Consider the following 27,344-nt stretch of genomic DNA (forward strand, 5'->3'; position numbering starts at 1 on the left):
CACATTTGAGCAGCAGGGTCAGGCTAGATTCACCAACACGACAGCAGAACCCATCAAACTCATCTTAGCATCCTCCCTGAAGCATCAGGAGGACCTCAACTCGGCCTCCTTTTGGAGGACCCAGGCCTTGAGCACAAAGGTGCTCAGACCCTTGAAATGACCTGGGGACAGTGCAGGTCCAGCTGGGCAGTCTGCTCCCGTAGTGGGTCTGCAACATGTATGAGGTGGATGCAGGGGGTCAGTGCAGGCAGCATGGGCAGCAGGCATGCTTGGAGCAGTGGTGCCTGTGCAGGCAGAAAGGGTGACTGTCACCCCAGAGACTGGTTGTAGATCTGGATTGGCAGTCTTGGCACCATAAACAAAAAATCCTGAATGCTATGCTTCCGGTATGCAGCTCAGGACCTCCAAACCCCTTCTAACACACCTCAGGATCAGTCAGGGAGTGCTTGCCTGCGAAGCCTGACTCAGTGGTCTGACTCTACAAATACTATCTCCTCCCAGGGATGTGGGGCAAATGCAAGTGTCCATGTGGATTTGGCTCAAGGTGGATGCAGAAAGCAGGACAGAAGTTCCCCTGACTGTGGAAGGGAGAGGAACCAGGTCTTGTGCAAACAGATATCCCCATCGCCCTATGCACACCAGACATCGCCCCATGCACTGCCCCTGCCATGAGGTGATGTGCTCCCCGGGATGCCCCAGAGAGCTTTTCCCCTTTCACCATCTCCCTCTCTTCTGCAACAGGCACCAAATTTGCCAGCTCACAGCTTGTGGTTTCTCGTGAACTGCTGTTCACAAGACACCATGAGTTCATCTTCCCATAGCCTCAGCAATGAAGAGGGACCGCAGGGCAGTGTCTGGGTGTACTGGGGCTTCCTCCCCACAGTATCCCCTTCACTGCACTGTCTGCAGTGGAGGGTCCCCATGGGCTGGGCCAGGGACTGTGCTGGGGTAGGCAAGAGTCCATGGCTCCAAGTTGCCTGACTGGGTTTAAACCACGACACCCATCTCATCCTCCTAGGAGCCATCTTCATGGGGCTGGGGGTGTCCTGGGGACTCTGAGGACTCCTGCCTTCAAAAGTGCGTGAAGGACCTGGAGTGAGCCCCTGCAGTCCTGATCCAGCTCTGGGGCAGCAGCACAAGAGGGGCGTGGAGCTGTTGGAGTGAGTTCAGAGGAGGCCATGGAGATGCTGTGAGGGCTGGAGCAGCTCTGCTCTGGAGCCAGGCTGAGAGAGCTGGGCTGGGTCAGCCTGGACAAGAGAAGCTTCCTCAAGGGGAGACCTTAGAGCAGCTCCAGTGCCTGAAGGGGCTGCAGGAAACCTGGAGAGGGGCTTTGGACAAGGGCCTGTAGGGACAGGCCAAGGGGAATGGCTTTAACCTGCCAGAGGGGACACTGAGATGAGCTCTTAGGCAGAAGCTCTTCCCTGTGAGGGTGCTGAGGTGCTGGCACAGGGTGCCCAGAGAAGCTGTGGCTGCCCCATCCCTGGCAGTGTTCAAGGCCAGGTTGGACACAGGGGCTTGGAGCAAGCTGCTCTAGTGGAAGGTGTCCCTGTCCATGGCAGGGGATTGGAACTGGGTGAGCTTTAAGGTCCCCTCCAACCCAAACCAATCTGTGACCCTAGGATTCTGTGACTGTCACAGACATGCAGCGGTGGCATTTTGGAGCAGCACAGTAGCATGCTAGCAGGTACTCAGGCTCTGCAAAGAACAAAAATCTCAGCTGGAATTTGCCAAGAGACTGTTTGCTGGTACTGCTATATTGCATGAATTCCAGTATTGCAATTAGGCTATTGTTTGCCTGATTTGTGTATGTATTTCTCATGCCCCAGATCCATGTAGGGGTGCAAAGGAAGGTGATGTGTCTCAGACTCGTCTCCTCACTACAATAACTACTGCATTTTGTATTGAGCCTTGACCTGTCCCTGGTTTTGGAGATTCCTTTTGGGCAAGTGCCCACCGCCTGCCTCAACGCATGGCCCCACGCACTCCTGGGGTCCAACAGGCAGCTCCTGGGCTGCATCACTTCCCTGCTGCACTTGGTGGGTGGCAGTTACTCATGTCCCTTTCCTCTGCAGTCACAGGTGGAGACTGTCCTGCTGTGTGACCTGTTTTGGCGTGCCCAGACCTGCTGGTAGAGGAAGGAACTTACTGTATGTGACAAGCTAACTGATAGGGCCAGATAGCGATCTAAGAAACCACAGAGAGACACTGAGGCTCCCTCAGCCGCAAGGCTGCCAGAGCTCACACCCCATTACAGCTTGTAAAGGCAACCGAAACCATGACATCTGCATATCTTCTGAAAGCACAGGGTGGCTGTGCCTCAGCCCAGCACAGCTCCTCTTCATCCACCTCAAGTGCCCAAGGGGTGGCATAATGGGAAGGTGTCCCTGCCCGTGGCTGGGGAGCTGGAAACAGATGATCTTTAAGGTCTCCTCCAACCTTAGTTGTTCTGTAATTTTATGATAATCCCATGTGACTATTGCATGGCCCAGCCTTGACCCTCACTCGGGGGTTTGGCCCTGTGCAGGTTTTTGGAGCTATATTCTGCAGCCCTGACCATCACAGCAGATGCCAGAGTGTAGAAAGACGGCAGACCATTCATCATGTCTCCGCCCTTGCTCTGGGCCAGCTTTAGGGGAGGGTGACACTCCTCCCTCCTCTTCTTGCCCTACTCTGCACTTCTCCAAAGCTACCCACTGCCTCCCTTTGACCTCTCCTGCTCCCTGCAGTGTAGGTCCTCAGGGAAAAGGTGGTGGCAAAGCCAGTGACAGCTATCCACCAGGCATTGCAGAGGAACCTGGGCAGAGATCGGGGCACCATGGGGACAGGGGACCTGTATGCCCACTGCATCCCCAGGCCATGTCGTAGAAGGGCTGCGGGGGTCCTTAGGGACCGTGCTGAGATTTGGCCTCAGGTGGAGGGAGGAGCTGCCCTGGCCGTTTCAGAGAGCTGCATGGTTCAAGGCAAGCCGCAGGGAGGTTTCTCCGCTGTCCATTTACTTCCCCTCCCAAACACACCAGAGCATTCAAGGAGCACCGGGCCCTCTGCCGTCTTCTGTGGGAAATGTTCGGGAGCCCTTTCTTGCATCTGCATCGCAGTCACAGCTCGTCCGTCCTTTCAGGAGCCCTGCCGTGCCTTCTCCTGCCTTACCCCCAGGGTGTCACCCTCTGTGCCAGCGCTCATTGCCCCCGGTTTGAACCCCGCTGTGCTGGGTACTGCAGGGACAGGGGACAGTTGTCCTGTTACCTTGAGCCCTGCGCTGTCCCCTGGGGTCTGTGCCCTGTCGTGCTGCCCATGCTGGCAGCAACCACCTGGGGAGTGGGGGGCCCATTTCAAGCCCTCTCCATTTTCCTGTTCAGCAGGAAACCTCTTTTCTAGGAGGTGAGTTGCTGTGGTTAAACCCAGCCAGCAACTAAATGCCACTTTCTCACTCCCTCTGCCGCCTCGGAGGGATGGGGAGGAGAATCAGAAGAATGTAAAACCCACGAGTTGAGATAAGAACAGTTTAATAATTAGAATTAAGTATAATATAATACTACTACTAATAAAAAGGAAAATAACAAGGACATACATATAAAACTAAAGGAAGGGAAGAAAAGAACCGAATTGCTCGCCACCTGCTGACCGATGACCAGCCTGTCCCGGAGCAGCAATCGGTCCCTTCTGGATAACTCCCCCTCGTTTCTACCCTGGACGTGACGTGCTGTGGCACTGAATATGCCTTTGGCTAGTTCGGATCAGGTGTCCTGTTTCTGCTCTCTCTTGGCTCCTTGTGCCCCTCCTCACTGGCAGAGCATGAGAGACAAAAAAGCCCTTGGTTAGGGGGAAGCTCTGCCTGTAGGAATGAGACCTGAGGCCATGAGCTATGTGGTGAAGGGATTAATGAGGCTGCAACCCCCTGATGGGATGATGGGGGAGATGGGCTGCTCAGTGGGGTGGATTTTAGCGCTAATGCAGTTAGTGACTGTATCAAGGGCAATTCGAGTCTGTGTTTCTGTTGCTTCAGCAAACAGCCCTATTCGTGAACCCGGAATCGTGACAGTTCTCAATGATCGTGGCCCGTGGTAATCAGAGATGCAGCCGAGCCGCCCCCAGCCCCCCTGATCTCGGAGCACTGCACGGATCCCAGCAGGGATTTTGTGCCAATTTTCTATGCTCTTAATGCAACACTACCGAACAAATACTGAAACATTGGTGTGTCACCAACATTATTCTCACGCTAAAGCCAAAACACAGCACTGCACCAGTTATTAGGAAGAAAATGGACTCTATCCCAGCTGAAGCCAGGAAATGAGTGCAGGTGGTGGAGGAGAAGTCTGGTTTTGGTTTTGCCCCATTCCATTCTGACTTTATTTCTTCTTTTCCTTTTTCTTTTTTTCTTTTTCTTTTTCTTTTTCTTTTTCTTTTTCTTTTTCTTTTTCTTTTTCTTTTTCTTTTTTTTTCTTTTTCTTTTTCTTTTTCTTTTCTTTTTTTTCTTTTTCTTTTTCTTTTTCTTTTTTCTTTTCTTTTTCTTTTCTTTTTCTTTTTCTTTTTCTTTTTCTTTTTCCTTTTCCTTTTCTTTTCTTTTTCTTTTTCTTTTTCAAGTGAAGTGTATTCTCAAGTCTTATTTTCTTAAGTGAAATGTATGGGGCTAAGGAAGCAGGCTGTGTGTAGTCTGCAGGACAGGGATGAAGGATCACCAGCAGCGCAGCTGCAGGATGTCCAGGCAATGCTGCTGCCCATGACCTCCATCAGCACAGCTCCCCAGGCACTGCCTAATGAGAGCCCGCGTCCTTCTGTGGGGTAAATGAAGGCAAAAGCTCCTTCTGCTCCCTCTGTGAGCCAGGGTCACCTACTCTTTGCAGCTCCAGATGAAGTTTCAGACGATGGTACCAGCCAGCTGTTTTCCCCTAGAAAAACAGGATGCAAACATTGCTGTAAAACCAGCAGCAAAGGGGACTCCAGACACACTCCCTCTGTCAGCATGAGGGCTCAGACTTCTGTTTCCCCAGAACAGAGAAGACTCTGCTGACAACAACCAGCTTGCACTGACACTCTTCTGTTTCTCCTGAGGTCACTACAGGAAAACCCTGGCTGTGCACTGGGAGTCAGGGTTGCTGTGTCCATGAAGCTGGGTCACCTGTGGCCAGTGGGCTGTCTGCCATGCAAGCCTGGCAGTGGGGTCCATGCTCTATCATCAACAGGACTGAACCTCCCTCGTAAATCCTCACAGGACTGTAAAATCTTTTCTTGAACCATTGGCTATCATTGCCTTCCCCAAACCTGCCTCTCGAGGTTATCAGAGATCTGGCATAGCCACCTCCTGCTCCCCAGGCCTGGCAGAGGTGGGGTTCTCTTGCACAGAGGGTCTTCCCAGTGCCATAGCTCTCAGAAAGGAGCAGGCATCCCTGCAAAGTCCCCCAGGAAGGCTGTGACATCTACCCCATCTGGTCCTCTCCTTGGGCTGCGGGGCCCAAGGGTCCCTGTCCCTTCAGGGCTTGGCTGGTGGCCACTGATGGATCTGCCACAGTCACCACCTCGTCCCTGGTGGTCAGGATTCGGCACTCTTACTCCTGTGGCCTTAGTTCAATTCCCAGCTGAGAAAGGGGCTTCTGCAGCAACTGCACGTCCCAAAGTTTTCTTGGGTGGCTGCACTGCCCTTGAGTGTTCCCTAGGGATCAGCGCAGCGTTCAGGAGCACCCACATGTATTCATGGAGCTGGGGCAGGGTTGGATGAATTTGGGGGTGGCAGCAGCCTCCTGTCCCCCCACTGGCATCAGGCTGCACCCCCAGCAGAAAAATAGCACTGGTGGAGGGCAGCCACAAGCCTGTGATTGACTATAGGGTAACACGGCTGTAGAGATCAGGGTGACCCAGCTGAGTGGTGTGGACATGCTATCGCAGGATTTCTTCTTGAGATACATAGAGGTGCAGGGCTGCGGCCCCTCTCCTAAACAGTAATAGTTCCCTGCGAGATGAGGGACAGGGTGGGATTGCAGGACCCCTTGATGAGGGGTGACAGGTCTGTGCCTGTCCCCCTGAGAGCAAGGGCTGCCTGTAAAAGCTCCCACTGTGAGCAGGATTTGAACCTGCACAGGAAAACCCCATTGGATTTCAAGTCCAACACCTTCACTGCTCGGCCATCACAGCACCTTGCACTGGAGGGCTCCTCAGCAGCACAGGGCTCTTGCCTTGCCTCACGGGATGGAGCAGGACCTGATTCCACCCTGGACATGGGTTCTGTCATCCTGGCCCCCACACACGCCCAGCACAGGTACCACTGTTACTGCCAGCACTGGCCCTGCACAGAGCTAAGGTGATGTGGAGATCAGCATCCCAGCAGTGCTGGGAAAGGGAACCAGGCACCAGTCACAGCATCCGTGGTGGTGTCATGGGGGATGGGCATGGTGGGACATCTACGTCCCGTCTTGTCTCCTTGCATCCAACAGGAAACTCATCCCAAGATGACCATCCCCAACCTCCTTTTCCAGACTGGGAACATCCCAGCCTCCTCCACTCCCCTCTCCCCCCAGTAACCGCCTCTGTAAAAACAAGTCCAGACCTGGCTGATGGAGGCAGTCTGACACACAGAGCAGGCAATGTTTTGTCCTGCGGCTGTCAGGATGATGTTACAGACTGGTGTGGTTTTCACCAGGTTGCTCCCTGCATTTCAGATTTTGGAAGAGGGGATTTAGAGACAGGAATTAAAGCTGACTGTCAAGAGGAAATCTTTGCTGAGCGAGGTCTGGTAGTGACCTTGGCCCCTCTTTGAAGCAGAAATACCCTGTTTGGAGGATGGTCTGGAAGCCTGTCCTTGGTTTGGTGCTGGAGCTGGTTCTGGGAACCCATCCTGAAATATCCCAAGCCCTCTCACTGTGTTCCTAGAGTTATGCCCAAAAGCTGTGCAAGTGCTTCACTATGTCACTGGCACCTCACACCTCTCCCACAGGGACTTACCTGCAGGGAGCTGTTTGGATGGAAACCTCCCAGTGTAGGAGCTGCTCTCCTGTGCTCAGCTCCCAGCCACAAGGAGGGTCTGTCTGCATCACCTCACTGCCTGGCCTTTGCCTTGCTGCGGTTTGGTTTCCCTCCTCCACTGGCCAGAGTGGACCAGAGTCCTGACACTGAGGTAGGCTTGGCACAGTCCCACAGGCATGGATGGTACCCAGGCGTGCGTGTCCACTGCTCAGATGCATTGATGTGTTGGAAAGCAGGTGCTCAGACCAGCTCCAACGCTGGACACATGAGATATTGGTATTCTGTTGCAGCCCTGCAGCTTTTGAAAAGAGACGATGACCTCCAGGTCTCATCCCTGGCAGGTCAGACCAGCTGCATCATGAGCTGTATAAGGATGCGGCCAAGACGGCGGTGGAGCCTGTGGGCGCTGTGCTGCTGTCCCTGACAAGCCAGGCAGAAGTGAAGCTCTGTTCCAGAAAATGGTTTGTTTGGGTTAAAGCTTGAACCACAAGCCGAAGGACACGGTGTACTGCACATGGAGCACGGAAAGGGCCGGCTGCCAGCCCTTCCTTGCAGCAGGATTCCTGCAGCATAGTGTGGTCTGAGCGGAACCTCTGCACTGCTGCTTTCATCCTGGAGCCAGTGGCTTGGAAGTGCCCATGGGCTGCCTGTTGCTGTTGCCCCCCACTGGAGTTGGGTTCCGGGAGGCTTTGCAAAGGGAGGACCCAATGCACCTGCTGCTCAGGAGGGGCTGCAGATGGTGCCAGGCCCCGACCCTCAGTGGCAGCTGAGGTCTCCTTCTAGACCTGCCAACCCTATCTCCAGAGGAGCCATCTCCCACTCTCCAGCCTGAGCATGGGGTCACAGTCTGAAAGAAAAGTGGAAGGGATGGAAGAAGGGTTTTATTAAAAGATGGGTCAGGAAGATGTTTGGTTCATGAGGAAGAGCTGAAAATTTTGGAGATATTTAGATTCATGGAGAGGAGATGGTGTTTGCTCTGTGGGAAGGGGAATAGTGAGAGTTATCTATAAGGAAGAGGTATGCTAGGTGCTGATCAGGACAAGAGTCATGTTTTAGCCTTCCAAGCTGAGGTTTTAGCCTTTCTAGTACTACCACTGTGCTAGAAAGCCAAAGACCTTCCACAGCTTTCCTGCCCTGGGAACTATACCTACTGTTTGGGACAGAGTTATGTCTGAACGCTCTGCCCTGCTGAGTCATTTTGAGCTGGCATAGTCCCAGTGACGATAGGGACTGCCAAGAGTGCTGCAAGCAGCAGGAGTTCCATAGATGGTCACTCATGGGTGTCTTTTCTGGGCAAAGGCATGAAGCAGTCTGTACTCACTGATGGCACTGCCCAGTCTGTTGGGCTCACTTATTTCTCCATGGTGGGCTATGAGGTACTCTCCATGGCTGAAGGAGGGCTGCGCTAAGAAGGCTTCATAGCCTTGGGTGTCGATGAGCGGTGAGCTTTTAAAGGACTTCAAAGACAGGTAATAATCTCACTCCTTGGCATCATGCAACTGGAGAAACTCCTAGTGTGAAGCTAGAAAGCCCTGTGTTGCCATCTCCCTAGCATCCCTTGCTGTTGCTGTCACTCCCACACAAACACTGTCCCACTGAGAGAAGTTAGGAGTGAGCTAACCATGCCGTGGTCATAGGGCCCTCAAGCACATGCGCAGCTACTGCAAGATGGGTATCAGCTCCAGGTGTGGAATAGAGGGCTTGTTCTCAGCAAACTTCACGAGTCCCTGGCTGGAGAGCTAGACTCTCCTGGTGAGCCAGTTCCCCTCCTCCAGAGGTGCTGGCTGATAGGGGTGGACTGGTTGAACCATGGGCAGAAGGGAAGTGCCCTATGTGGAAGAGATTCAGTGGGTGGCAGAGATACAGCAGGTGTGAGAGCTACAGAATGATGAAGTAAAGAGGAAATAATCTCTTAGCCCAGAACTTCTCAGTTTTTCATGTGCTGTCAACCCACATTGCTGCTCTGGCATTGGCCCCTCATGTATTCTGCAGATACCAGTAGCAAGCGTGTTTCCAGACCCTGGATGTACCTTTGAGTCTGTAAGTGCTATTCCAGAAAGCTGGACTAGGAGCTGTGCAGAGTGTTCACATCACCAGCTTTCCCCTGGGCATCATCTTCTGAAACTTCTCTTCTGTCCAAAGGCTGTATTTGGCCTTGAGCACAGAACAAGATGGCCTTCTTCATAAAGAGATAGTTAGACTTCAAGTTGGAAGAACTGGTTTTATTAAATATCATCCCTGAGCTGCTGGGAATTTTTGCTCTTCTACTGCCCCTACAATGTCTGTACTTCTAAACTATTATTTCTTACTTTTTTTCCTGTTTTATCCTGCTCACTCCATCCCTTTACAAGCTCTGCCCTGCATCTGTTGGAGCAGAAGACACACTGTTCTGTAAACCTGCAGTGGTTCTTTCATGCCACTGTGCCCCTGGTAAGGACAGGCTTGGCTTGCACAGGCTGTTGCCTCTCAGGATTATGTAAATAATCCACATTTTTACACATAGGAAAAATATGCCAGGAAGGAACTTTGTATATTTGAAGTTGTACCTAAAATAAGTCCTTAATCACTGTTAGCCTTGAGATATTGTGGTTCACACCTGTATTTTACTAGCACCAATGTATCTGTGTCATGAAAATGAATGCTGAAGAAGCTTGCGGGAAAATCAAAGCTCTGTCAAACAGGGAATGCTGCTTTTTGCCATTAGGACGGGAGATAAGGAGCATAATAATCTATGCGTTGTTACAGGTACACTAGAGTTTACGTGTGTGAAGATCTGCAGCCTGAACAGTAATACCAAGAAGTAATGTTAGTAATACCAAGAGCCTGAAGGAGAAGAAATACGCAGCTTCTAAACACTCAAGACAAAGAGGAGATCTGATGGAGGAATCTGCTGCTTGGTTGGCAGCTATCATGTACACTTTGTTGAATGAACATCAGCCTTGGTGGGCAGGATACCCGGTTTCTCTTGAAGCTCCAAAGATTGCACAAGGATACCATAAACCCTAGCTAGAGGTGATGTAAGACAGCCTGCCTGTGCACACGTGCAAGCCCTGCGTGCCGCACTTATACCCAGACACAAGCAACTGGTAGGATACATTTAATGTTAATGCAAAGTCTGCATGGCCGCTGACTCCACTCTTGGGAGCAGCATTGGGCCACCTGTAAGTGGCAGCACAACCCCTCAAGGGTAGGTGCCGTACCTGTACCAAGGGCAAACGGGGATTACCAGGCTGTCACTGAGACACTAAAGCAATTGCAGTGATGTGTCACAAAGACAAAAGAAATAGCAAAACCACGCTTCAGTTACCTGGACTTCAGCTTAGGTACATTTTGTAGGCAGAAACCTGGATGGACAAGGTTGGGCACTTGCCAGGGTGAGCAGAGCCCCTCTGATACTAGGCTCAGCTTCTGCATTGGGGTTGGAATTTCTCCTGCAGGGAGAAATATTGGCATTGTATTTTCAGCTTCTGAAAATGTGACCTTCACAAATGTTCAGGTTTTTTTCTTTTTTTTTTTTTTTGGTGATAAAATTGAAAACCAGACATGTTTGTTAGCAGTTTGCTTTCTCTTATTTTCTTTTTATTTATTTTGGCTTAATAAAAACTGTGAAAATATTTAAACAGTAGGAAGGATTGGCTGCCTAATTCTGTGAGATTTACATGGCTGGTTGCCAGTAAGAATTCAGCATTGTCTTTTGTGATCAGCCTGACTGATGTTCTAAGAACTGAATTATTTCCACTACCTTCCCATCTGTCCATTGAAGTGCAGCTCTTTTCCCTGCTGTATAACTGCGGGAATCCATGCTGAAGGGCTTGACTGGGCCAACGCATTGTTCCTTTCTAGACATTTCAGGATGTAATCTCCCACTTTGCACTTCAGACCCGTTCTTATTTGCACAGGTATAACTTTGTGATTGTCCATATTACTATGCATTGAATTTTACTGGAGACGGCTAGAGCTTGCTCTGCGCAGCTGTCTTGTTCTTTGTCCAGTCTTTCCATTCCAGAATGATCAGCATTTGATTAAAATGCATTTCACTGATGATCTGACTATTTTTTAACTACACAAACCATCTCACTAAGCAGTTTTAAATTAAACACAACTTTGGTTCTCCTGGATCCACTATTTAGACATGCTGTATTTGGACCTTGGTATACTCCACAAATACATGTTGGCAAAATGACCGGTTTCTGGCTTCCCAAACCATCAGAGACATCAACCAATGGGGAAAAAGAAGCCAAATTCCACCATCATCTTTCACAATCATGAAATTAAGATGACCTCTTTGACTTGCAGAAAAGAAATATGTGCCTTTTTTCTTTTTCCTTTTTTCTTGATTTGTCAAATTAAGTCAACATTTACTCAGAAGGAATGGAGAATTGTGCACCTTTATGTTTAATCCAGGAAAGCAAATCTTTCCTGCAGATATTTCCTCTTGGCTCAATCTGGTCATGGTTTCTCCCTTCTTGGCTCCACCCAGGTCAGATCAGGCTAATTTTTGCCCTGGTCCTATAAAGGACTGGCTTGTTCCCCAGCCCTTCCAGCTCTGCAGAGATGGCAGGTAAGATCAGTACTTTTTCATTTTATATATGTATTTGATCTGGTATTTCTGGTGCAGGTGTTGGTGCATTCCATGGTGAAGCCCACGGAGATGAGGGCACAGTACAGTGTTAGGAGCTGGTGGTCCTTCATACTAACTTCCCTCCCCATATATGAAATACATTCATTCTGAGAAGCAAGAAAAAGCAACTTTTCTGCCTCATGGCGCAATACCTTGCAGTATAGAATTGCAAGGGAGAAGCATCCTTCAATCCCTGTGAATTTGATTGAAGAATTTCCACAGATTGTAAATGAAAGATAACCTGCCCCACATTGAGAATTTTGTTAGTCCTTCCAAATTTCGTATGTCTTTCCTGTCCTGAATGGTTAAAACATAGACTAAATTACTTAAAATATACCTAATTCTAATTTTAGGCTGAAGATTTACTCTCAGGGAAGGCACTATGTCATTGTATAGAACACTGGTGTGAACAGATGACACACATTTCTAGCACTGATGTGAATAAGGAACAGACAAATTTCAGGGAGCATCAAGAAGACTAATAGAGTTAGTCAAAGGCTGAAGGACTGGTGCTAGACAAATCAGCTTGTTTTGCTCAGTAACAAGACAGAGAAGGCACAGAAGGATGTCTGGGGTCTCTTCTCCTGAGAAACACCACCAGGACACTGCCCTCTTCCAATGCACCTTCCCAATAGTCTCCATCACTGAAGCCTGTGTTGTACTTGGCTGCCTCTTCCTTGGCAGTTACTCAGCCCAGTTTACCAAATGTCCCACAGCACAGCGATGTCCCTGTGTCCTGCCAGCATCCACAACTACAGCCCTGGCCAGCCAGAGTCCCACTTACAGACCTGGTCAGAGGGGTGATGTGGTTTATTCCTGGATCCTGAAAGAAATATCCAAAACAAACCTGACAATCTCTTTTGATATCTCAGTGAAGCCCTGTGCATTCAGAAGATTTATGTTGCATTTCTCTCTAGGCTTAGACCCAAGAATTACTCTCTTAGGATCCATCATCACACTCTGCTTAGTCGGGGCAACGGATTGCTCATTAAATAGTAAGTTTCTGTTTCTCCCTTGAATGCTATTGTGCTTGGAAGGGTGTGAGTCAAAACTCAGTCTGAGTTCCTAGTTAGATACAACTCCAATATAAATCTGAAATATCCTATAGACTGGTGCACTATCGATGAAGTCAATACCTAAGAAACTTGTCTAAGGAAATTGCTTATTTAACCAACAGGTCTTCCAAGCACATGATCATCATTTTATGGCAGGGAAACTGGGTCAGAGGTCCTATATTTGTCTTCTATGCATTTCCCTACACACAGAAAAGAATAGCACCAAAATGAAGGGTGAAAAATGACTTCCTAAAAGCCTCACAAAGCCATCAGTGCCAATTCTGTGAAATGGATGAACTACCGCCTTATGGTCACTTCTTGTCCTGTGAATTTCAGGAACTCAGAATGAGATGAAACAGATGAGTAAAAGAAGCATTAATAAAGGTGTCCAGTGGGAACTGCATGTAAATGGAGTCATTGCACCTCAGCACCCAGTGGTGGGGTGGTACCTGTAGCTCCTGGTGTGAATAAAAAAGTATCCTCAATTTCTTCTATTTTTTTTTTTTTCTTTTTTGCAAGAAGAGGACTCCGAGGTGCTGTCAGACTCATCTCTTCTGAGCAGCATTAGTGAAGCCAGGCAGCTGGTAGACGCAGCGTATTTACATGCCCGGAAGAGGTGAGTTCTTTTTTGCATGAGGGCCCCAACATTATAAGGAAATAAGAGAAAATATATGCTTGTGTCTTCTGTTATCCAATGTATTATGGTGAGGGTCCCCAACTCAAGCGGGATGTGGAGCTGTCAGAGCAAGTCGAGAGGAGGCCATGGAGATGCTGCGAGGGCTGGAGCAGCTCTGTTCTGGAGCCAGGCTGAGAGAGCTGGGCTGGGTCAGCCTGGACAAGAGAAGGCTCCTCAAGGGGAGACCTGAGAGCAGCTCCAGTGCCTAAAGGGGCTGCAGGAAAGCTGGAGAGGGGCTTGGGACAAGGGATGTAGGGACAGGCCAAGGGGAATGGCTTTAAGCTGCCAGAGGGGAGACTGAGATGAGCTCTTAGGCAGAAGCTCTTCCCTGTGAGGGTGCTGAGGCGCTGGCACAGGGTGCCCAGGGAAGCTGTGGCTGCCCCATAGAATGGTTAGGTTTGGATAGGACCTTAAGATCATAAATGCCTCTTACATGGCTTGGAGCAGCCTGCTCTAGTGGAAGGTGTCCTTGTGCATGGCAGGGCATTGGAACTGGATGAGCTTTAAGATCCCCCAAATATTCCATGATTTATTATGGAGACACCTTTTTTTTCTGGCTCTCCCTGTAATAGCTGGAGAAGTCCTTTTGCCCAGTTTGGCTGGATTCTGGTGTCCCATCTCAGTCCCAGGGCCACATTTCATCACCCGCAGCTACCCACACCTCCTCACCTACACTGTCACAGATGCCTCTCAGTAGTTCGCAGTGGTATGGGCTGAGTCTTCTTCTGACTGCTGAAGTTCTGCCCCTCTCTGGAAGGGCCATAGTTGTGCAGATCAGTACCCTGTCACAAATACATCTCAGTGGAAGTCAAACCCCAGGTATCCCCTTGTATATTGTACCAAAGGCTGGTCCCAAGCCTCTGGGGAGCAGCCTCTTTCCACCCATCCTAGGGAAGGTTTTTCACACTGCAAGAAAGGCCCATGGGATAGGGAAGGGATGAAACAGGACTGAGGTTATCTCTCTTTTCACAGACTATATATTGTGACGTAGTAAATGTAAAATTTTATCCAGTCACTGAATAACTCAGTTTTCCACTGATCTAGCTTTTCACATGATATAACAAAATTTACTGTGACAAGGATGTAATCCAAACTTAGAGTAGATGATCACAATGATTCATTTGCCAGAATGTGTCTGAGACGATGTGCAAAGCTGATGAGCAACCAGCTTGTCCTGGGTGAGCAGGACCTGCCTGGTACCCAGCAGTGCTGTCACATCTAAGTACGCCCACCCTAGCCTGACAGAGGAGGTCTGATTTCAGATAAGGTTTTTCATGGGACTCTTTTACGTCCAGCTTAAAGAGAAAACTAGAGGAAAAGGTTGCCAACCCAATGGATTTCCTGAAGCATTTAAAGGACCCAGTAGGAAGAACCAGATCTGCAGTCCGTGCTGCTGATTACTTGGAAACCACTTTGAAACTCCTCAAAATAAAGCTGCATCTCTCTGGGAAACTGGGATTCAATATTACAGGTAATGTGGTTTAGACCTGAATGTCTTAGAAACAACTAAGAGCTGAAAATCTGCCAAATCAGGAATATCAAACAGAAGCTCTGCCCTGGCTCAGGGGCACAACAGCCCTGGGAGAAGACCAACCACCTGTTTTATTCACCATCTTTAGCAGTGCCTGTCTCATACCTTTGATGATAAAACCAGCCTAATAATAAGCATGATAAACCTGGGGCATGCTGAGTACCAGGAAACTCTGGCCGCTGAAAACAGTAGCCCTTTATCCACCCTGTGTGCTCATAATTTTGTTCCCAGTCTAGGGTAAAACATTGCTGGTGGTGATACGGTCCCCATATTCCGGTGGGAAGTTGTTGCATGCCAACCCATTTTCCCTAACCCACCAGTTGAGAGCTGATTCAATCAAGGGTTTAAGCACCAAATTAACAATTCAAATCCAGCTGATATATATCCACAGCCCTGATTCAGTACACCCAAATGTTGACCTAGAATACCAAGAATCTAAAATAAAAGTGAGAGCAGGTGTTATTTTGCATGGTTTCTCTTGCAGACCTACTAGACAGAAAACAGAAGGAAGTGATTTCCAAAGAAACTGGCTGTGACTATCAGATTCGTTCCATTAAATGCCCAAAAAATGATGTTTACCGGACCATCACTGGGGAGTGCAACAACAGGTAGGATTTGCGTGTGGGCAAAGGGAGTCTTGAGTCTGTACTTTGGCCCAGGATATGCGGCTTAAGGTCATTTGTGAAAGTACCTTTCAACAGGCCAATAGTAGTGAAATGCTCATTTTAGTGGTGCCTATAACGGATCATAGAATCACAGAATAGTTAGGGCTGGAAAGGACCTTAAGAGACAGGGACACCTCACCCTAGACCATGTCACCCAAGGCTCTGTCCAACCTGGCCTTGAACACTGCCAGGGATGGAGCATTTACCACTTCTTTGGGCACCCTGTTCCAGTGCCTCACCACCCTCACAGTAAAGAACTTCTTCCTTTAACCTGAACTTCCACTGTTTTAGTTTGAACCCATCACCCCTTGTCCTACTGCTACAGTCCCTGATGAGGAGTTCCTCTCCAGCATTCTTATAGGCCCCCAGATACTTAATTTCTACTTATGGCTGGCAGAATAAAAAGATGGAATTTCTTGAAAATTTCAGATTTGAGCCCGTTGTCCTCCATGTACTTCTTTGGGTGAAGGAAGTGACTTCCTGGGGCAGGGGGAGGTGAAAAGTTGAGAAAAGCAGATTTTGGAGCTATGACAGCCAGCCTCTTGCTCAGAGTGAGGCTCCAGGAAATCACCCATCCACTCTTCTGTAGCATAATACTAATTTCTCCAGGGTGGTTCATATGAAAATATTCTTCTATCAGTATGTCTGTGTGGCCACTGTTGTGGAGGGGAAGTAAATAAGACTTAAATTCTTGCCTCTTCTAGCTTCGTGTATTACGTATCCTTAGTCCGAATAAATGAGTTCTTCAGCTTTTTGCACATAGCCTCCCCCCGGTCCAAACTTGGGATCATACATCTATTTCCATGTTAACTTTATTTTTTTAACCAGAAGATGGCAAAATTTCCAGTTTAATAGTGGGAAGTCAAGGTTTGCTGTCCTGTCACAGATTTGCTGCCTGGTATGCTAACTCCAGCCACCCAGTCTGCGGGACTTGCATCTGATGTGCACCTGATGTGAAACAGATGTGCTAGATGTGAGGACACAGGCCAACTCTGCATCACACTAGCAGGGATCTTACAGTCATGGTACTAGTGTTACAGTCTGTCTGCATGTTCACCCACAGACCCCAGGGCCTTCAGCTCCCCAAGGATACCAGTGTCCATAGATTCATGGAATCATCCAGGTTGGAAAGGACCTTTCAGATGATCAAGTCCAACCATCCCCCAGCACTGCCAAGTTCACCACTAAACCGTGTCACTAAGGCCTCATCTACATGGTTTGTGAACACCTCCAGGGATGGTGAATCCAGCACTGCCTGAGCACCCTCTAGGGAAGAAATTGTTCCTAATATCTAGTCTAAACCTCCCCACGCTGAATTTTAGGCTCAGGATAGGGGGTTGTCCTTGGCCTTGTTAATCTAGTGGGCTGCAGGGGGACTCCGTGCTATGTTAACATTTTTCCAAGATCTTGCTCAGCTTGAGACACACACCATGAGACAGTGCTCAAGTATCTTGCAAAACTCTGCCTGCAGGGACAGTAACAGCAACCCAAACAAGAGCCATGGTGGAACTGGGTCCTTAATTAAGGGAATTGCTTCAGCTGTGGTGTGGCAGTTGTTCTAGGGCATGCTCTGATTTCCCAGCACACTGCTGTAAATTCTGGGTATTCCACTCCTTTTTTCAGTATAGGCAGGTATTACAAGATTTTGTGGATTTAAGAGCTTAAAACACCAGCTGATATTCAGTAACTGGTTTCCTCCAAATAACCTGTGTTTCTGTGTCCTTAGGGCCTCAGATCAATGAGCATTAGTGTTCTTCTGAACAAGTGTGGCTGAGTTTACTGATTCAAATACTTCCGAGCAGTGTGAGACAATAGAAAAGTGGCCACAGATGCAGATTGCAGTTTGAGAGGTTCTATGTTGGATGTGGGGAAAAACTTCCTGAAGGGCAGCTGTGGCACAAGTCCCCGCAGGTGAAGGATCTTCATCAATAACTTCCCAGCTGGGCAAAAGCATGGCCACCCTGATCACTGGCGATGGCCTTGATTCTGTGTGGAGCAGCAGTGGAGACGGAGATATAAATGCCAAATAAAATTAACACAATGACATGGGAAAACTTTTCTTAATGTCCAAAATTCCCTGTTGCCAGAGTAATCAAACATGGATTAAAGTGCTGCGAAATGTTAGTCTCTACAAGTAACAAGCCTGTTCATTACTGGCATTTGCTTTTCCTCTTGTGATGCTGCAGAAAGCATTCTCATCTGGGGTCCTCGAACCGCGCGTTTGCTCGCTGGCTCCCAGCCGTGTATGAGGATGGAGTGTCTGTTCCCAGAGGAGCAAGTGAAGGAAAGCTCTATAACGGATTTCCACTCCCACTGGTGAGAGCTGTTATTCTTGTCCAGGTAACAGTAGCGGACACTGCATCTATCAGAAATGAAACAGTGGCAAGGTCTTGGTCCTCTCCTCTGACCTCATTCATGGAATGTTCAAGGTTCTGCTCAAGGTTTAGGTTTTTGCGCAGCCCGCAGCAGGAAGCGGTGCCACCAGCGCACGATTTGACATCGCACCACGGAGGGGTGGCAGGGCCCAGCCGCCGGGACAAGTGGGGGACAGCACCGGGGCCGTGCCTGCCGCGGGCTGGGGCGCACAGAGCAGCAGGAATCCCTGGCACCACGGCCGTGGGTGCCCATCGCTCACCCACTGGGAGCCAGCGCCCAGAACGCGTGGCACTGGGGCAGTCACATGGGTTCATTTTGATTTTCTGCAGGTTCGAAAAGTGTCAAACGTTATTGCTCACACAGCCAACGAGAACATCACTCAGGATCAAGAGCTCTCTCTTGTCTTCATGCACTGGGGCCAGTGGGTGAACCATGACATAGACTTAGCCCCTTCCAGTGGTGCAGGAGTGAGCCCAGAGCTTCACTGTGAGACTGACTGTACCTTCAAGTCTCCTTGCTTCCCGATTAAGGTACCCTGACTTTCGTTCCATCCCACGCTATCCTAAGACAGTAAAAACAAAACCTCATGACTTTCTGAGACATCACTTATGTTTGTTTGCTCTAGTTTCCCCCCGATGACCCCCGAATGCCAAGCTCACACTCCTGCATGCCGTTCGTTCAGTCAGCATCCGTGTGCAACCCCAGGACGTTTACTCGTGAGCAGATCAACGCTGTCAGTTCGTTCATCGATGCCAGCACAGTGTATGGCAGCGAGGACTCTGTGGCAAAGAGCATCAGAAATCAGACCAACCAGCACGGTTTGTTGGCTGTGAACCAGAATTTTACTGATGCAGGGCTGGAATTTCTGCCCTTTGAGAATAAAACACAAAGTGTTTGTGTTCTCACCAATGAGAGTATGAACATCCCCTGTTTTAAAGCAGGTAAGGTGCGTCTGTGGAGTAGTTTTCAGTGGTCCAAAAAGTCAAACAGGATCATGACAGTCAGGTGTCTGATGCCACTTTGTATTTGTATGAGGCACTGCAAGACATGATTGTGTAAAGTGAAAGGCGACGCCCCAAATTAAAAAATAATAATAATTGAGCAATAACTGTTTAATTAAACATGAAAATTATTTTGCTTTCATTTCCCCAAAGAGTTACAGCAAATCATCCTCCCTTTAAAATGTCTTTTCAAAGGCAGAACTTTTCAATAGAATAAGCACCAGTGTTTAAAACTCCTCAGTTACTTTTTTCCATTCTTACCTAGAATTCACCATTTAGTTTTCACCTCATTAAACACTCTGGTCATTTCAGTTAAGTCTCTCTGGTACCACCTTCTGAATGTTTCATATTTCAAATATCCCAACCTACATCAGAAGAGAAGTCGAGAAGTTTGACTAAAATTGAAACAAACTGATGACTCAAAACATAGAACTTATTAGAATGGGAAAGTCCATCATAGCCACACAACAAAAAAAATATGTAAGTGAGAAACTTGCAAAGTGAATCCTAAGAATACATACACAGCACTGGTATAAATGGTTTTATCTTTGAGGTATGAAAGGAAGGCAGATATGAGATATTTTGCAAAATGAGACAGTTACAAGTGCTTAATGACCATGTGCAATGTAGTTTAAATTGTGCAAAGCCTCTTCTCAAAGGGTTTTGGCTACATGGCTTAAACAGAGAATGTTTTGTCTGTGCTGGAAAGAAATATCTGGCATGAATGGTGACTGATGGGAAGCTTAACCATGATCATACGGCCAGTAACGCTATCAGTTGTTACTCATCTGTCCAAACAAAAATCTGCTGCTGAAATAAAAAGCAGTGCACAAAATTCCTAACGTATTTTCATTTATAGGTGACAAACGGGTAACTGAAAACCTGGGACTTTCTGCACTGCACACTGTCTTCCTACGAGAGCACAATCACCTGGTTACAGAGCTGAGGAAATTAAATCCTCACTGGGATGGAGAAAAGCTTTACCAAGAGAGTCGAAAAATTGTAATCGCCATAAACCAGGTAGTGATGATCACTGCTCGCTGTTCATCATCCTCATGCTTAGGAAGGGTTTTTCCTCCAGAAAAAGAACCATGCTTTGGAAATATAGTGGAGTTATTTGAAAACTGTGAATAAGTATAGTCCATATGAGACAGCATGGTTACCCAGAGCTTTTTTATCATTATTTAGCAATTTATCAATTATTTATTGTATTGAAGAGTTTTAATATAGTATGCCAAACTCATGCCATCGATACAGCTCTTTTTTCTGAAGATCTTAATGAACTCTGGTACTGGACAGACTCCATGTTCATACTCTGCAGTTTGATGGCATTTGTGCTGTAGCTGCTGGAAACTTGATCTCCTTTTGTGCTTTTTCAGATAATAACATACAGAGATTACCTCCGACTTCTGCTTGGGGAGGAGACCAGCAAGTGGATCCCTTCGTACAGTGGCTACAATGAGAATGTGGATCCTACAGTCTCAAATGTTTTTTCTCTGGCTTTCCGATTCGGTCATACATCAGTACAGCCTTTTGTATCCCGTTTGGATGACAGTTTTCAGCCTCTGGGTTCATTCTCCCGTGTTCCTCTTCATTTGACCTTTTGTGCTACATGGAGAGTTATAATGGAAGGTAAGAACACGAGACAGCCAGCAGTCCTGCTCTGGCCCTGCAGCAGACACTCACGTGGAGGTCAGCTGGTAAAATACATGAGCCCAGACACATAAGCCAAAACCTGCTTTAGCTCCCACTCATTTAACTGGCCTCACACAACTTACAGTGCCATTCACCTTGGAAGGTGCTCATGACATGTCTGCCCAGGGGGCTGCAGACAAATGGGTGATCTGCTAACGTGGGGCAGCAGGACAGCCCTGCAGATTTGTCACCAAACGCAACCTAACACTGGTTCTGCATTGTACCCAGGAAAAAGAGCCCTGCCAAAAATTACATGCTGTTATACTCCAAACACTGAACATTATCAAGCACCAGCTCCTGCAGAAGCAGGTGCACTGGGGCAGGATTTTGCATCAGAACATAGTTTTGTAGCTTCTTTTGTACAGTTTTTCAGTGCTGTGTCCCTCAGTTCATTGCCCAATAATTACATTCATATCTGAACATGTCAGTAAACAACCAGAATACATAACAGATTAAACCTCCTTCTCAGGTGGCAGAACATCTCTCAGCTCAGCAAGACCTGGCAGTGTGAGCATTGCTCACAGTCACTCAAACGGTGCAACTGCTCATGCTCTTCCAGGAAGCATGAAAGTCACTGTACCAAATGTCAGTCAAAATTTAGGTCAGTCTAAACTGTTACATCTTCTAGTCTAAACTATTATGTATGTATTTAGTAAGCATTGCCAGAGAGTGAAGCATCCAGTTTAACTGAGCCAAGACAGAACAATTGTTTCCTGGTGGTAGCCATCTCTCTTCAGGACTCTAAAGGGAGTTGTGGGACCCTGCTTTTATACAGTTGCTATCTGCAGACACGAATCTTTTCAAGGAAGACAAATGTCTCTTCCAAAATGAGTTATCTAACTAATTATGGAAAACATACCAAAATACACATGTGCAGTCAATTTTCCTGTGTTTTACTGATACTGCCTCCTTAAGGGCTATGAAAGACAAACAGACATGGATTGATTCCATCATTGCATGTAATGTTTTAATAAATATTTGTCAACTAATAGCTAATTATAAACAAAATCAATTGCAAAAACTAAACTTTGAACAGAACCTTGGACATTCCATGAATGCCCCATCCCCAGCAGTGTTTAAGGCCAGGTTGGACAGGGCTTGGAGCAAGCTGCTCTAGGGGAAGGTGTCCCTGCCCATGGCAAGGGTTGGAACTGGATGATCTTTAAGGTCCCTACTAACCTGAAACATTCTATGATTCTGTGATCAGTACATGATGGGTACTGGCAGGCTATGGAGTAGCTCTGCAGAAAGGGATTTTGAGTTCCTGGCGGACAACAAGTGAGTTTAGGGCTATGGGAGGGAATGATGAGGGATGAGGAGGGGTGGGGAATCTAGTTACTAAAGTGGGGCCTCACCTACTGGCATATGCAGATATGTGCATATGCACTACCATATGTTGAAATGGAAATACGGAGTTAAGTAAACTCCACACAGCCCAGAGTAGAGAAGATATCTAATGCAGCACTATTATTTCAGCTGTAAAATGGGACCATCAAAACTGCAACTTGGTACTTCTCTTGATTTGCAATGAATGCAGGTGGCATCGACCCACTGGTAAGAGGCATGGTAGCTGATCATGCAAAACTGATGAACCAGGATCAACTGCTCATTGAGGAGCTCCAGAACCACCTTTTTGAGCAGACAGAGATAATGGGTCTGGATCTCGCAGCCCTGAACATGCAACGGGGAAGAGACCATGGCCTTCCAGGTAAGGAGACACAAGTCCACATTTTTTGTGAACAATACTCTTTTTGCTTTTGCTGCTTATAGTAATTCTAATATACTAAGCTTTTTCTATACCAATGAGAAGAAACAGTATCCTGATTTGAGGGAAAAGGATGGATAAACAATTCAGCTCAGGGAGCGAAAGGTCCCTGAGATGTTTTTTTCTGAGGGATTTAAGAAAAGGACAAAAGGCTTGTAAAGCAAAGATGATAGTTGGGATAATGTAATAGGGAGGGGTAGAAACAGTGGTGTGCTGCAAAGAGAGAACATGCATGTATAGAAGGTACAGACAGAAGCAACCAAGCTCAGGTTTCAAGTGGGCTAGGCAGACCATCTGTGCTTTGTTCTTCAGCCACCAATGATTATTTTGTGTCTTCAGACAATCTGGAGCTCTGAGCAGAAGTGGCTTGTGCCCACAGGTCTGATTGCTCCCATGCACTGTAGAATGGGTGCTCTTGGGTTAAGCACAGCCAAATGTTCTTTCTTAGGACTTCAGTCCTCGAAGTTTTGCCTCCCAAAAATGCAAGGGCTGGTGCATTCACACTGAGCACTAGGTACCTCTAACCGACAGGATGCAATGAACTTACAGGCACATGCAAAGAAAACCCAAATTGTCAGTTTAGTGTGTGTGTACAAACTGCACATTTGGAAACAGGGCATTTGTTGTAACTGTCTAGACAATCATGTCTTCCAGCTCCTTTAATGCCATGAGAAGAAGCAGACATTGTTTATGGGCCAAAGGGTCTGTTTAGATTCTGAGCCTAGGTGGATGATGGGGAGACATAGGTCCTGGTGTTTCTGCTGTTCCTGCTTTTGCAGGTTACAATGCCTGGAGGCGCTTCTGTGGGCTCTCCCAGCCTCAAAACATAGATGAATTCTCTGAGGTGCTGGGCAATTCCAAACTGGCCAAAAAGTTCCTGGACTTGTATGGGACGCCGGACAATATTGACCTCTGGATTGGGGCAATCGTAGAGCCCCCTGTTCCGCAAGGCAGAGTTGGACCTCTCCTGGCCTGCATCCTTGGTACCCAGTTCAGGAACCTGCGTGATGGGGACCGGTAGGTAGCTCTGAGAGCAAACCTTCCCCATGGCACTTACTATGAAAACAAATGCTGACGTTTTGTGCAACACACTCATCCTGCTGTCTCCAAGATGTCAGTGAGTGCTCCCAGCAAGGCTCACACCTAGATTTTAGCCTGTTTGCTGAAGGACTCTTTTGCAGCCCATTCTTATGGACTCATGTGGCTGAGGAGCACCAGCTCCTGGCCATGGGTAATCTGCTATAGTCTCTGCCTGAGGTGACATTTGCTCTCAGGGCACAAAAGGGGAGGCTCAGTCACTGCACCCCAGCAGCCTGGTAATGCTGCCTGGGAGAGGCAGGCTCTCTGCAATGGCAGATGAGTGGCAGAATCCAGAGCTGATGATTCAGGAGACACCTCTTTCCAAAGGGGTGTCTGCTGCCCGAAGGTTGGATCCAAGCAAAGACTCACATACAATCGCAGAACAGAATCATAAAATAGTTTGGGTTTGAAAGGACCTTTAAAGGTCATCTAGTCCAACCCCCCTGCAATGAGCACCATGGTCAGATTGCGTCTTGCCAAGTAACCAGCCCTAAATGCCTTCAAGAAGACTATAAACTGCTTCTGAAAATGTTGTTACAGATTCTGGTGGGAGAACCCAGGAGTTTTCACTCTGCAGCAGTTGCATGCACTGAGAAATATCTCGCTGTCAACAGTGATCTGTGACAATACTCATATCAAAAAGATACCCAGGGATGTGTTCAAGATCAACAGTTATCCTGAGAACTTCACTGACTGCCACAAGACTGACAAACTCGACCTCTCACCCTGGAAAGATGATGATGAGCCTGAGAGTAGCACAAAAGGTATGGAGTTTTCTGAGGTCTGCCAGTAACAATAAATGCTCTACAAGGTCAAACTCTTCCATGCCCAAAGAAATAGAAGAATTAAGGTCATCACAGTGGCTCTGCCCCCTCCCAGAGTCCTTGAGCATCCATTCAGCCACACTCAGACACCACTGGAGACAGAGGTGCTGTTAGCCTAGTCTACTTGCAATCCATTGCCTTCAACGTCCCTTACTAGTCTCCCTCTTCCTCTTCAATTAGATGGGAAATCCCTGAAAATCCAGTCTGTACTGGTCCTTCTCTAAACACCTTATTCCAGGACAACTGCAGTCTTACTTCACAGGAAGGGTTTCCTTGAAGAAATCAATTAGAATTAGCCAACCTGCTCCAAATTCTTACTCAGCTGCTCCAAGGCCCTTCCCTCCCCTTTAAAGCATTTTAAGGTCTATCTGGAGTTGTTTTTAGACTGTATGGCCTGACACACCATAGTTTAAAACACACATAGTCAGAAATTATGGTATGCCACATCCTGAAAGATAGTAAAAAAGTGTCTTCATATGAGAGATGTGGACACCAGCTGTGTCCTCCTATTGATATGTCTTTGGCATGGGTTCTCCTAGTTGAAAATAATGTAGGGAGAGCAAAGACTTGCTGAAGACAGCTATGACCTAAGCAGAATGGACTGGATTGGATTTTCCCTTTTGGTAACCCATTTATAGCTGAGCACAATACCTGGGGATCACCTACTCTGTCCTTCTGCAAGACACAGACCACAAAGTATCTCCATGCAGTTCCTGTACTGAGTTTGATTAACTGTGTTTGAGAGAGATGCTGTTAAAGAAAGACATTTGGACTTAATATAAAGACTAAATTATGGTGATTGCACCCCTTCTTTAGGAACCAAATCCAGATGATGCTCGCCTTCCCTCCAAACAATAGAGGTTTCCTGATTTCTATTATTAACTTGGTCTTACGGTCACTAAAATTTGCTGAGCTGCTTCCTGTGCCTCTTTTATCACCAGGCTGGGAGGAAGCTGAACTGCATTTGCTTAACCCAGCGAGAGTGAAATTCCAGGGTGTTAAAAAGCAGCTACTAAAAGTTTAACCTTTTCAAGCACCAAGGAATTGCTGCAAAACCCCTCAACCAAAGGCAGTCTGATATTAGGTCACCAGAGGTACCTTTTGACAAGTCTGGAAGGGGTCAGCTGGTATTCAGTCACCCATTCACCAGTGACTGGTTTTAGCTGTGGAGTCAAATAAGAATGTGGGAGAAATATTATGTCCGAGGAAGACTTTCTGCCTCTCAGTAGCTTTTTCTGCTTCATTGACAGTTTCTAGCCCTGCTCATCAGTCCAGCAGCGGAAACTCCTGATGGTGCCATGGAGCTGCTCTTGGGAAACTGCTGCCTGTACGTCATGCTCAGCTGACTGCTCTCAACTGAACCTTGGCACATGATTTCCCAGAGAGGAGCTCAAGACTGTGTCTACTGTTCTATTTGCTGTACTGTGATTTTATTCTCATTTATTTGTAACACCTTCCAGCAATGTAAGTCTTCACATGGAAGGGTGATGACATTTTGTCTGTGGCACTAAAAAAAGATTTAGAGGTGTGCAAGGCTTGGTTGGGTGCTGGATGCTTTATGACTCTCTAAAGGCACAGACAAGACAAATCTTTCACTTTTCATCCCAAATGGGTGTTAAATCTGGAAGTTATCGTGCTTGCATTTCAAATTAAAATTCATTATCCTTTATAATTGCTCAGAAATTAGCAAGTTCACATAATCTTTAGCAAAACTTTTTTTATCTCCTTCTAGACTTGCACAAGAGCATAAACTAGGCTGTTTCTAATTAGCAGTGAAATGTCAGTCTTTGAAGACACTGGAGAATGGCAGCTGCATCTTGAAGTCTAGGGACATCTTTCATTTAAATCCTATAGTGAAGATGGGTGTGTTTGGGTGTGTTGGGCAGCAATAAAATACATCGTATGCACTCATCTACATTTGACATCAATTCTGGTACATCAAGTGAGTGTCCAAAACATGATTCACAGCTAAACGTATCAGCACAAAAAAGCAAATCATAAGCTGTCTGGTATGGAAATCACAAGCATTAGCTAAAAATTAATCATCTGGCAGGGGTTATCACTCCCAAGACCCCATTAAGTCAAAAAATACCAAGCACGTAAAAATCATATTAAGTTTCTGTCTCCCCTCGGCACAACTGGGAAGGAAGGAAGGGACTGGGAGACAGAAGGTGGCAGCCTAACGTAGAGTCATGAGTAAAGCTTGTGGGTGGAGTAGGAGCCTCTCTGGTGAGGACTCATGAAGCAGTTGCTTGGTAAAATCCCATGGCTACAGGATCAGCATCAGTGCTTTGCCATGGGGGTATGCTGGCAAGTCATGCCCATCTCAGCCAGTGCCCCGTGCTGCCCACCCGTGGCCTGGGATCCTACAGGACACCCGCTGGGCTGCCAGGGCCCTGACAGGGCAATGAGGCTTGGGACTGTGCTGCTCCATGGGCCCCTAGCACGTGGGGAACGGGGGAAGGCTAAGGTGACCCTGCATAGAGAAAGGACAGACATCATTATCCTCTGACACATAGAAGACAGGACAAAACCAGGCAGGATCCAGAAACCAGGAGCTGCAGCTCTCAGAGAGTATTTGAGTTGAAAAATATATTGGTTGTTATCATGGGGTTGTTATCATGGGATTGTCAAGGCATGGCAAGGACGTGAAACAACAGATTTCGCCGTTTGTTTGCCTCTGGTTTCTGAGTCTCCAGCTACGCTCCCCTCACACTTTCAAGATCTGCCCAACCACTGAACACAAATCTTGGTTTGCTTAAAAGGAAGGCTAAGAAAAACAAAGAAATCAGCGAGCCCTGCAGACACATGTAAGATTTTTAATTCCAAAGTTGTCTTGGTTTTCCCCTCTTGTGACAGAGCTACCTCCCAAGTCCTCACCACAGAAAGAGGTAGGAGACAGTGCCTTGTCCTGACTGTGTTTCCTGGGTAATGTGTCAGCCCTCCAACACCAAGACAGCCATTTCCCCAGGCAGGATGGTCACACACGTGGAATAAATGCCTCCACCTTGTTGGTTTTGAATACAAAATGTTGATTATAAGCACACAGTGATGATAACAAGGGTCCAGCTCTGCCTGGGTCCAGCTGGAGAGAAGTTCTC

General features: G+C 47.5%; 2 protein-coding genes and 1 non-coding gene across 5 annotated transcripts in view; 1 reads left to right on the forward strand and 2 right to left on the reverse strand.

The window, feature by feature from the left end:
* The window catches only part of LOC133278139 (C-C motif chemokine 4 homolog), a 60,343-nt gene that overhangs the window by 16,202 nt on the left and 16,797 nt on the right, over window positions 1-27,344 (reverse strand). The gene's annotated exons all lie outside the window — the stretch shown is intronic.
* TRNAS-UGA (transfer RNA serine (anticodon UGA)) lies at window positions 6,045-6,126 on the reverse strand. Its single transcript has one exon. It is a non-coding gene; the product is annotated as a tRNA-Ser (tRNA).
* On the forward strand, window positions 9,162-25,986 carry LOC133278118 (myeloperoxidase-like). 3 transcript variants are annotated; one of them, XM_061470597.1, is made up of 14 exons: window positions 9,162-11,515; window positions 12,493-12,570; window positions 13,153-13,246; window positions 14,602-14,777; window positions 15,322-15,445; window positions 17,689-17,818; window positions 18,208-18,408; window positions 18,504-18,819; window positions 19,739-19,899; window positions 20,259-20,511; window positions 22,112-22,282; window positions 23,119-23,356; window positions 23,960-24,183; window positions 25,494-25,986. In XM_061470597.1, the coding sequence occupies exons 1-14, from the start codon at window positions 11,509-11,511 to the stop codon at window positions 25,532-25,534; spliced, it is 2,214 nt and encodes a 737-aa protein (XP_061326581.1). In that variant the 5' UTR covers window positions 9,162-11,508; the 3' UTR covers window positions 25,535-25,986. The 3 variants fall into 3 exon arrangements, with proteins under 3 accessions (XP_061326581.1, XP_061326580.1, XP_061326579.1); XM_061470596.1 differs by having other exon boundaries at window positions 13,150-13,246; window positions 25,494-25,985; XM_061470595.1 differs by lacking the exon at window positions 9,162-11,515 and having other exon boundaries at window positions 11,557-12,570.

The sequence above is a fragment of the Pezoporus flaviventris genome, unplaced genomic scaffold (assembly GCF_033815535.1).
Source record: "Pezoporus flaviventris isolate CSIRO_AGI_PZ_B2104156 unplaced genomic scaffold, CSIRO_AGI_Pfla_v1 ptg000063l, whole genome shotgun sequence".
NCBI classification, from domain to species: Eukaryota; Metazoa; Chordata; class Aves; order Psittaciformes; family Psittacidae; genus Pezoporus; species Pezoporus flaviventris.

Coding starts and splice junctions, on each gene's coding strand:
- LOC133278118 (XM_061470595.1), top strand. CDS start 12,141: ATGTCTGGGGTCTCTTCTCCTGAGAAACACCACCAGGACACTGCCCTC. Junction 19,900..20,258: donor TTGTAATCGCCATAAACCAG/GTAGTGATGATC, acceptor GTGCTTTTTCAG/ATAATAACATACAGAGATTA. Junction 20,512..22,111: donor ATGGAGAGTTATAATGGAAG/GTAAGAACACGA, acceptor CAATGAATGCAG/GTGGCATCGACCCACTGGTA.